General features: G+C 36.9%; 2 protein-coding genes across 2 annotated transcripts; one reads left to right on the top strand and one right to left on the bottom strand.

The window, feature by feature from the left end:
* Positions 1-46: 46 nt before the first annotated feature.
* eif4ebp2 (eukaryotic translation initiation factor 4E binding protein 2) lies at positions 47-3,992 on the bottom strand. The gene is made up of 3 exons (XM_051916264.1): positions 3,683-3,992; positions 2,704-2,880; positions 47-2,517 (listed from the first exon to the last, which is right to left on the bottom strand). The coding sequence occupies exons 1-3, from the start codon at positions 3,813-3,815 to the stop codon at positions 2,486-2,488; spliced, it is 342 nt and encodes a 113-aa protein (XP_051772224.1). The 5' UTR covers positions 3,816-3,992; the 3' UTR covers positions 47-2,485.
* Positions 3,993-4,350: 358 nt separating this feature from the next.
* Positions 4,351-10,386, top strand: ppa1b (inorganic pyrophosphatase 1b). Its single transcript, XM_051916262.1, has 11 exons — positions 4,351-4,518; positions 5,673-5,737; positions 6,070-6,123; positions 6,884-7,003; positions 7,174-7,260; positions 7,408-7,534; positions 7,620-7,747; positions 7,831-7,916; positions 9,387-9,462; positions 9,615-9,654; positions 10,054-10,386. Exons 1-11 carry the CDS (start codon positions 4,353-4,355, stop codon positions 10,083-10,085), a joined length of 981 nt encoding a protein of 326 aa, XP_051772222.1. The 5' UTR covers positions 4,351-4,352; the 3' UTR covers positions 10,086-10,386.
* Positions 10,387-10,598: the final 212 nt, after the last annotated feature.

Below are 10,598 nucleotides of genomic sequence, written 5' to 3'. Positions count from 1 at the left end.
TAAAATGCACAAGCACTTAGGCAGCAGGAAGAGAAGACAGACAGAGTTGATATCAAGGAACTTTTATTGATTTTGCTGTAACAGTGTCCACTGGCATTGGCATTTCATTAAAATTAAACAGAACAGGGTCTCAAAGAAGAAAGAAAATACAGTTTCCAATTTCCACCACATTAGATAAAACACTTCCATCCTAAATCCCCTTATACAGAGCTAAATGCATTTCTGATAGTTTCTGAGACCTGGGAAAAGTATGAAGCAAAATAAGCTTTAAATCTTTAAACAAAAATAATTTTAAACTCCATATTGCAGAGTTGAAACAAGCTGGGATTTGACAACTCAAATCTATTACAGAAGGACAGTATAATATAGATTTCCTTTACTGTAAACCATTATTACTTGAACGTTACTTTTACAAAAGTCTGATTTAAACCGGAAAATTGGGCATCTAATTGTGAAGGATTTCACCAGTATTGAATACACGATAGAAAGTTTAACTGCAACTGATCAAAGTCAAACCTAAACTGCATTTGTTTTTAACCAACCCCTTACTGTTACAAACATTACACTGCTGTATGTGCAAATCTTCCCATCTCTGTAAGAAAGTAAATGGTAACAAACATGTTTCCAAAAATATAAATGTTTTCTAGTAAAACATAGCAATATCTTGATCGTATCCTCAACTTGAAAGTCGGAAAGAAATTAAACAGAAAGGAACTGATCCTGTTTTAAGGTATGAAAGAGAACTGTATTTGACACAGCTGCTCAGCTTAGTAAAGTAAGGCATGGATACAGAGGCTAAGCACAAGATCACTGTGAGAGAGAGAAAGAGAGAGAGAGAGAAAAAAAAACATTCTGTGCTTCAGAGAATGACTGGAGCACAGAAAGAGACAATTAAAGTCATGAGAATAAGTATTATCCTCTTTAGGTCACTTTGTTTGGATAATCTCTTTGCTTAATTCTCTTTCAAAATTAATCAAACCTACTTGTCTTCCACAAGATTTGGCATCCCCCAAAAAATTCAACATCGATTAAATGATCTGACATGTGAACTAAAGACTAAAAGAACATGCATAGAAGAGCATTGGAAAGATTCAATTCAAGTTTTCAAGATGTTTGATCTGAATCAAAATATGAATGTCTGGTCACTACAAAACTATCCATCTTTTGAAGAATCGTTCACATTGTGTGGCTGTGAGACAGACAATAGTAAAATGACCAAAACAACACTTCAGTGCTTTCCTACCTTTGATTTGATTATCAAGGTTTGTAAGGATTGTAGTAATTGGAAAGTGACAGCAGATGTCACAGCTGATATTAATGTTAAATATTCACCGCCCTATTTCTCCCCTGAAAGGAGCCATAAGATGTGTACTTGTTAGGTACATAATGCAAGTGCTTCCTGAGACCAGCTCTTTTTTTGTCATCATTTCATAAAGTATATTAAACCATTGATCCAGTCCAACAGTACTGGGTATTGTCTACCTTTTACCAGAGGATGTGACAACAGAGCTGATGTTGACGTTTCAAGCATCTCACCATGCAAAGGTAAGTACAAACCATACTGTTAGCAGGACGAATCTGAACGGAAACATTCTCTCTGCCCTAAAATATCAGTTTGGTCATTCAAAATTGTGATCAGATGTTATTTACTTTATGATTACACTGGGCAAAAGGAAATTCAAAGAATTTGCTCATGCTCATTTTGGGGTAGTTCTAAATAAGATTCAAAAATGTGTATACATTTGTTTGGCATCATAATCCTGTAAAAATTCAAATGAGTGATTAAGGTTTGTGGTTTCAATGTTTTTGGACAATTCTATAAAACTATTCTTTTGAGCTGAACAAATACCTGACAAAAGTTTTAACTGATATAAAAGACTTGGAATGAATATAGAATTCTTTCACTTTGAATCAAAATTATGATTATTATGATAATCCCTTTGAAATTAAACTGGGGAAAAAAGATCCAGTAACCGTTTTGGATGGGGGAAAAATATATATATATATACATATTACATTTGGGAGGACATGAACATGCAGATAACTGCATTTCCTGACTTGACTGCAAATCAGTTTACATGTGAATAAAGTAGACTGCATTAAGGGTATCAACTGGAACAGTGTACTCTGAACTATCAGCAGTGAATCTCTGATGGCTGATTTGTTTATGAGACTATTACGGTAAATTGGTAATATATCCGGGCACTTACAATAAAGAATTTTTCCCTTGCTCTGTGACTTAAGCAAGTACAGCTGCTGGCAGCCCTGAAACCTAAACAAAAAGAGCTCAACAGGCTCACAGGTTAACCTTCAGGGCTCCAGCAGCCCCACTGGGCAAACTTTAGTCATTTATCCCCATGATTATGCAGCACCCAGCAGCTAGAGAGAGCTAAAAGAGAGGGCTCACAACATTGGTTTCTACAAGCCAAGCCACTGGCACACAGGTACCAGGTAATTAATCGTTCTTCACGTTGGTTCCTCTTCTTTAGATGTCCATCTCAAACTGAGCATCTTCAGCTGCAACACAAAAGAAAAAAGAAAGAAAAAATTCATGTACACCATGCATGACCACTAGGAAACTAAAAGAGAATGTTGTGAGCTAACAACCAGATCCATTACAGTTTGTGTACATAAGATGGTCAAGCACAAAGCAGGGAGGTTCCAATGGAAACAGTTCCAGTTTGGTCAGTTTTAAAGACTAACCTTGCCCTGGTTTGGCATCATGGTTGTTGATGTTGTTAGCTTCATTCCTCTTGTTTTCATTGAGGATGTTCTTGCCCGTCACTCCTGGGATAACCGGCAGGTGTGCTGGTGGGGTCTGGGCGATGGGTGAGTTACGCCGGTCTAATAGGAACTTGCGATCATAGATTATTCGGGTTCCTGCATTGTCACAACAAACGTACTGTTATAATCAAGTTTTATTGCATAACTACCAGCCTGGCACAACAATCCTAAAGAAATATGACCTATTTCCTTTTGTGTTACTCAGAAACAAGTTATATGGGATTGAAAACAAAATGAGGGTGAATTAATTATGACAGAATGATGACCATATCCCTGAAAAGCGTGAGATAGATATTAATATGATATATTTTCGTGCACCAAAGATGATTAATGTGACTAATTTAGTATTAAATGGTCACAACAAATAAGTATAATCTTTTGAACAGTATAATTAACCCAATGCACTACAGTATTACTGTTGTCCTATAACCATCAATATCACACTTGATAGGGTGTATACTGCTATATGTATCTGTCTCTGTATGCGTTTAATGGAATGCATTTCTTTGTTCTGTCCTATTCTGTCAATCAGTCACTGCGGACCAATCACGTTGATCAGAGCGAAGCACAGGCGGCGCTGTTTTTGTTTTGAACTACATGGCTGTGTCTCAAAAGCCCAGTCAGCTGCCTTCCTATGCAACATCTTTGGCCATCGCCGATTTAAACGTCTAAACATTTTGAGCATCACCAGACAGTCTGCATGCAAAATACCTAAACTTTCATACGAGCCCCAAAAATACTGTCTAAGCAGATAGAACAGTAGGTTTTAAGACACAGATTTTATGTGGTTACGGCTTCCTGGCCAACACAGGCCACCCTCTAATATTGGACTGTCTCCATGCAAACGGCTGCAGATATCAGCCGGGACATACAGTACATGTCTCAAGTGGGTTATTACCTCCCGGGGTGGTGGAGAATAAAGTGCCTCCAGGAGTGGTGCAATAGTCGTGAGGTAGCTGCGTTGAGTCGTTGATCAGCACCGTCCTGGTCGGGATGGCCCTGCTCTCACTAAACTGACGACTGGACGACATTGCACTTGCTTTGGGTGCTAATCAGAGTCGAGCGATAAGTTTTCCCGATGGAAGGTAAAAACCTCGGGCCCTTTCCCCTCGTTTCTTATCGCTTTCCCAAGGCTTTCTTAACGTTCAGCTCGTCCTCCCAGCCGTCAGCACCGTCCCCTCCCTCCGCCAGGCAGGAAGCGAAGAGCACTGGGAGGATATGACGTCAAGGGAGATTTGATTTTTTTTTTTTTTTTTTTTTACGTCAAAGGAGAATTACATCGCATGAACTCCAATAGAAAAATATAATAATATATAAATTAAAAATATGATATAGTTGGTTAGATTGGGAAAATAATTCGCTGCCCAGCTAAACCAGGTGAACATCAACTTGACTAGGCTGTGAACCAGCTAAGAGCAGCAAAACAGCTTAGGCTGATTTAGCTGCAAATATATAAAACTGTCTTTGAACACATTAAAAGTTACTGCGTTAAAAGTGTGATATTTCCATTTTTCTTACAAGATGTTTTTTTTTTTATCACTGACCATCTTTACCGATTCACAAATCAGATGCACATACGCTTACGCGCAATTCAGTCTCTGCGCATGCGCGATTTCCCCCAAGCTGTCCTTTTACACACAGCCTACCGGAATCAATACACAATAGCGCACAATATGAGTTTCTCCATTGAAGAAAGAGGAAACCCTAACACTTTGAGTTATAGGCTCTATTTTAGTAAGTATGAATTCTGTTCTTCGGAGATTGATGATGAGGAGTTTGAACGGTCTGGGATGTTCATTGAATTAAGATGAAAGGGGCTGGGCCGCAAGTCCCACGTGTCGCTTTTCCTCGCGTCATTTATGACCTAAACTTAATCAAAGAAACAGTAAATGTGATGAATTTACGATATTAAATTGATATTTAGCACAGAAATTTTGTTTTAATTGCCATTTGTATGTGGGTTTGTTTAAAGTTCTTCTTGGTTAAAAGAAACTAAACATGTAATACCGGTTTAAAAGTGAAAACTGAAAATCCCAAATGGACGACAATATATTATTATTACCAGACAGTGCAACAGCGCTAACTTTGTTATTTTGTATTGCTGTTTAAAATGTGTAAATGAAGGACGGGCAAATAGGCTACAGGGTCGCTCATTGCGTCATATTATTGCAGAATATAATTTTTGGTTCTGTTATTTTGTCTGCTCTTTCTGAAATGACCTCAGATATATAAAATATGAAGTATATAGATTAATAAGATATACTAAATGAATTTTCTCAAAATTGGGTGTGCTTTGTCTGGTTTAGTTGCCATCTGTGCATTAGACATCTCACCCATAGCAGCAGCATGACGTCACCTCTCTCTTCTGACAAGTAACATGATTGACAGATTATATGCACACTGGGAAAAATCATTAACATCATCGTTATTATTAACATATTGAACTTACTAATTTATGTTTCAAACCCATACGACTTTCTTTCTTATGTGGAACACCCAGTGAAAATTTGTGCAGAATATGTGAGCTTGCTTTTATACAAGTGTTATTTGATGTTACGACTTGTCTTGCTTATGCAGATTTTTTATTGTTATTATATTTTGGGAGAGGTAAACTTTACTTTTAAGAGTGAAGACTTTAAAGATTTCAAAAACAGAACTCATTACATGTTATTCAAGGTGGACACGGTGGCTAATAAGAGCTAGGTATTATACAATTCATGGTTTTTTATTATTTAGATATTTTTATTTGTGCCTTAATATGGAAAACAGGTGCTCAGCAAGATTTTAAGTGATCAGATGTACAAGTAATTGAAGCACACAACTGCATTTGAAATATTTATTTGTACAGAAATGTTATGTTACATATGTAACTTTCTTTTTTTTAACAGAGAACTCCGATGGAAAGTATATTTCACCATTCCATGACATACCTATGTGTGCCGATGAAGCTCAGGTACAGTATTTTAATGTTCCTAGTTTCTCTTGTCAGGGTCACAGTGTTGATACCCCCTCCCATGCGGGAGCCCTTTGGCAGTGAATGGTCATTTCACAATCCAGCACAGCAGAATGTATATCAGCTCTTTATCGGGTGCATTATGTGAGAGGAATGATCTTTACCCTTTTAACAGTGTCATCTTAAATCGTTCAATACTTTGGACTGCTCTGGTGTCTTATGTGTTTAAAACTTCATGAGTAATCATTCTCATGGCTTTTTAGTAATATGAATGTTAATATGAATTTTTACTTGCTTAAGATTTTCTTTTTCTTTTTTTATTTACTCTGTAGAACATTTTCCACATGGTTGTTGAAGTACCAAGATGGACAAATGCAAAAATGGAGGTATGAGCAACAGTAACAGTACAAAACTACATCACTTTCAGTATAACACAATAAAACAATAGAATAGAGGACTTTGTAACAGGCCATATATTTTGTAAGGCCATATATTTACACACCTAAAACATTATTGGATACAACACATTACATACCGGACCTACATTTGTGGTGTATTGTGTATTGATATTCAAACAAAATAATGACCCATCAACCAGTTGATGTCTGCATGAATACTCTGCAAGTGTAACTGGTGTGAAGAATTTATTGATTTAATCTGACTTGTTTTGTTTATTTCCTTCTGTATTTGTTTTTTTTTTTTTCTTCTTCTTCTTCTCTTAAATTGGTTTATAAATGCTTTATATTTTTCTACATTTGTAAAAAGATTGGTTTAGTGAACTTCACGAGATTTTGTTCCTATAATCGTTCACAAGTTATGTGAGTATAACGCTACAGTAGCGGAACTTTTCTTTGGGAATTTGTTGGGGGAGGGAACGTTATCAGTGGAGCACACCTGCGGGGTTTCCTCTTGCACGACATGCGATTGTCTCAGTCTACTTGTGTATGAGGCAGATGACGCATGTGCTTTTCGCTTCTCCCCACAAAATATTCTGTGTGTACCGGAGTGGGAGAAGCTGTCGCCCCGTTGCTCCACTGATTATTTCCCCTAATTACAGTGCTGAATCTCATCGAGTGGTCGTGTGGTCCTTGTGTGTGTGAGAGTGACCGGTCCAGACACGCTACAACAATATGCTTTATTTTTCAGATTGCTACAAAAGACCCTCTGAACCCCATTAAGCAAGATGTGAAGAAGGGCAATTTGCGCTTTGTGGCCAATGTTTTCCCACACAAAGGCTATATTTGGAATTATGGAGCAATCCCTCAAGTAAGCCTTTTAAATCAGCACCGACCATACATTAAATACATAGAATAAAACAATTTTAAAATATTTTAAAATGTAATAATTTATTCCTGTGATTGGAAAACTGAATTTTCAGCATCATTAATCCAGTCTTTTTTTAGATTTTACAACATTATTTAAATATTTTCTGACAGACTTGGGAAGACCCCGGGCACAAAGACAATGACACAGGATGTTGTGGTGACAATGACCCGATCGATGTCTGTGAAATTGGTAGCAAGGTATTGATACTGGTGTTTGTCTTTTGAAGTATTGAATGAAACAAAGCCAAACTCATAATAAACCCAAATTTATAATGAAGCAAGTTGTCGTATGTGCAGTTAAAGTTGGATTAGATAAACAAACCCTACAATGCTTGATCTTTGCAGGTGTGCAGTCGTGGAGATGTTATCAAAGTAAAAGTCCTGGGTGTCTTAGCAATGATTGATGAAGGAGAAACTGACTGGAAGATCATTGCAATCAACGTTGATGACCCTGAGGCAAAGGACTTGAACAGTAAATAACACTTGTTGCTTTCCTGTTTACTTAGAAGAGAGATACAGATTTGTGATTGTTTTTATTTCTCTGATGTGAAATACAGGCATTAGTGACGTGAGGAGACTCAAGCCAGGCTACCTTGAGGCCACAGTTGACTGGTTCAGGAGGTACAAGGTACCTGATGGGAAACCCGAAAACCAGTTTGCATTCAACGGAGAGTTCAAAGACAAGGTATGTTGAAAAAGTTTTGTAAACAAGCTTTGTGATTGGTCATAAGCCTTTACAGCACTGTAAATATGCTACATTTATTCCAGGACTTTGCCATTGAGACAATTAAAGCCACCCATGGCTTCTGGAAGGCACTTATCTCACAACAGACAAATGCTGGAGAACTAAACTGGTAAGGGAATCTTTCTTCAGCAGTCTGCATTTGTTTTCTCATTTGCATAGTATTTTATTTCAGCTCTGACTGTTTGCTCTTCCATTTACAATCACTACAGATAACCTATAAAGGTGTAGACAAGGGCTGCGTTCCACTCCAAATTTGAATGCCCTGCACTCGCTAACTTCCCTCTGTTTCGTGGACTCGGATGTGCGTCATTGCTTAACGCTGCACGAGTGCCCACTACTGCCGGAACTCGTGAATAAGGTTTAAATGAAATGCACTAAAGCCTCGTACACACCGGGACGAGGCGATGCGCCTAGTGAACGTGCAAATTCACTCCCTGACAGTATATGGCGCTCGTGCTGAACGGTAGTGCAAATAAACATATTTATGAAATAGACATTCTCAACTATATTTCTTGAATGTAATAGACAAAAAAACAGTAAAAATACAGAAATAAAATGGCATATAATACACATCTATTGGTGTGGCCAAGAACTGTAGGGGTCTTCCTCGTCTACTTATTTCCTCTTCGTTGTCTTGGTATCAATGTGTGCTCGGCAAGACCGTTTTGTGCTTGAGCACCACCAAGTCGTGTTTTACTGTAACTTCAGCAGCTCCAGGCACGTGAACAAAAGCGGCAATCTCATTGGTCGGCCAGTTTTTAACGCGGCGCATCAAACCAAAAAAATGAACCCGAGGTGTTTTTTAAAAAATGACGCATTTACGCCTGCCGTTTTTTGCGTCGATGTGCACACTCACATTAGCGCCCTTTGTTTAGTCACGAGGTCGGCGATAATCGCGCGCGATATTCGTCCCGGTGTATATAGGCCCTTGATCACTTGGAATTCACTATGGAGCTGATTTATTATTTAAACCCCTTTTGTACTTATGAGTTTGTTTTATGCACCATTCTTATATGCTTATAAGTTGTTGAAAAAAATATATAAAATCCTATAAGTATATGAGCTGTTGGAGAAAAGTAAAATTACACAAATGAAACAAAATAACTGTGACTGTGAACATAAGGTAGCTACAAGTATAATGCGATTGAATCTCAACATAATTAATATATTATACACTAATTATGCGATTAATTCTCAAAATAATTAATATATCATACACTTCAGTTAAGCGCGATCTGCTGTGATGTCACAATTAAGTTGAATTGTGGGATATAGAGCTGCTTGAAGTGTACATCAGAGTAGACTTGCTCCCTCGGTCAAAATCGAGGGGACGAGGGTCTGTCTATATAAACTTCCCTTGTCCACTTCACGAAGTGGAACGCACTTAAAAATGGCGGCAGGGATTCCCCCGAGTGGAAGTGCTTAGGGAAGTTTGCGAGTGCGTGTCTAAAATTGGAGTGGAACGCAGCCCTGGTTTAAAACTGAAATACATAAATATAATATGAAATAAAGAGAATTTTATTTGCTTTGTTTTCTTTTCACCTCAAGTCATATTGCTTTTTTCTTTTTTACTGTGCAGCAAGAACACGTGTGTCTCAGAGGGAGACAGTCCGTTCTGCTGTTCGGCAGATGAAGCTAAAGCAGTTGTTGATGGAGTATGAACTTTATTTTTTATTTGAATTCACAGGACTTTATTCACCATTTAATAAAATGAATATACAGATGTATTAGTTTTATAGTGGCGCCTTATGTCAAATAATACTTTACTAATGTGGTAACTGAAACAAATTTTTCTTTCTATGTTCAGTCATGCCCATGTGGAGATTCCAGTCCAGTTCCATGCTCAGGTTTGATCTTTTTCTTTTTTTGCAGTGACACACCAGATCTCCTAAAATCTGTGTTATTTTAGTTTTATATTATTATATATTTTGGTAACACTTTATTTTACAATGCCATAGTTTCATGTTACTACATGTACTTACTATAGTAATAACAGTAAATTATGCATAATTACAAGTAACTAACCCTAAACCTAACCCTAACTGTAACTCTATAGTAGTACATGTAGTTAATTAATAGTACTCAGTACTTATTTGAGTAATTACAATGTAACTATGGCACTGTAAAATAAAGTATAACCTATATTTTTTACTGTTGTGTATTCTTTCAATTTTACAGTTTACAAATGAATAAGTTTTTCTTTCAAGACGTGCATCATATTTACATTGTTTCGTTTTCTTTTTCAGTTGACAAGTGGTTCTACTATGCAAAGAACTGAAGAACAAAACACTGTTAATGCACCAGTCTGATCATGTTTAGAATTTGCATGTCAGTTTCTGTCTAGAATAATGGATATTATTTGAAAACATGGGCACTTAACATTATCTGAAGACTGAATCTCAAATTAACAGTTAGAGGAGCTAACCGATGTCTTGCTAAGTTATGTTGATTTTGAAAATGGTTAGATATTCTGTGTAACAGATACTAAGGTTAGAGATTCTAAACAGTCTGGTCAAACTCAGGTATAGATAAGATGTAAGATGGGGAACAAATGCTTTAATAAACTTTTTCTCATATGACACTGCTGTTATCAGATGCTTCTTTGTTAATAGCTTTTGCTTTGTATTAGATTGTCTTTACATAAATACAACTTTAACAATAATAATTGCAATATTTAAATATAATTGTCACAAGAGTGAGCTGATGTATGAGGAATCGAGGATCCATAATGCCAGTGTGGACAAAAAAAAGTTTATTTTTTATTATTTTTAACAGGTCCTTTAGAGATGGT

Source organism: Ctenopharyngodon idella, chromosome 13 (assembly GCF_019924925.1).
Source record: "Ctenopharyngodon idella isolate HZGC_01 chromosome 13, HZGC01, whole genome shotgun sequence".
Taxonomy (NCBI): Eukaryota; Metazoa; Chordata; class Actinopteri; order Cypriniformes; family Xenocyprididae; genus Ctenopharyngodon; species Ctenopharyngodon idella.
Note: the sequence above shows the minus strand (reverse complement) of the source record. Positions and strands in the feature narration are given on the sequence as shown.

What these genes read in the sequence shown, in the direction of transcription:
- ppa1b (XM_051916262.1), top strand. Translation starts at nt 4,353, where the DNA reads ATGCACATACGCTTACGCGCAATTCAGTCTCTGCGCATGCGCGATTTC. An exon ending in ACGGAGAGTTCAAAGACAAG is followed by an intron (nt 7,748 to 7,830) that starts GTATGTTGAAAA and finishes CATTTATTCCAG; the next exon opens with GACTTTGCCATTGAGACAAT. An exon ending in CAGTCCAGTTCCATGCTCAG is followed by an intron (nt 9,655 to 10,053) that starts GTTTGATCTTTT and finishes TTTCTTTTTCAG; the next exon opens with TTGACAAGTGGTTCTACTAT.
- eif4ebp2 (XM_051916264.1), bottom strand. Translation starts at nt 3,815, where the DNA reads ATGTCGTCCAGTCGTCAGTTTAGTGAGAGCAGGGCCATCCCGACCAGG. An exon ending in ATTCTCCACCACCCCGGGAG is followed by an intron (nt 2,881 to 3,682) that starts GTAATAACCCAC and finishes GTGACAATGCAG; the next exon opens with GAACCCGAATAATCTATGAT. An exon ending in TGATGCCAAACCAGGGCAAG is followed by an intron (nt 2,518 to 2,703) that starts GTTAGTCTTTAA and finishes TTTGTGTTGCAG; the next exon opens with CTGAAGATGCTCAGTTTGAG.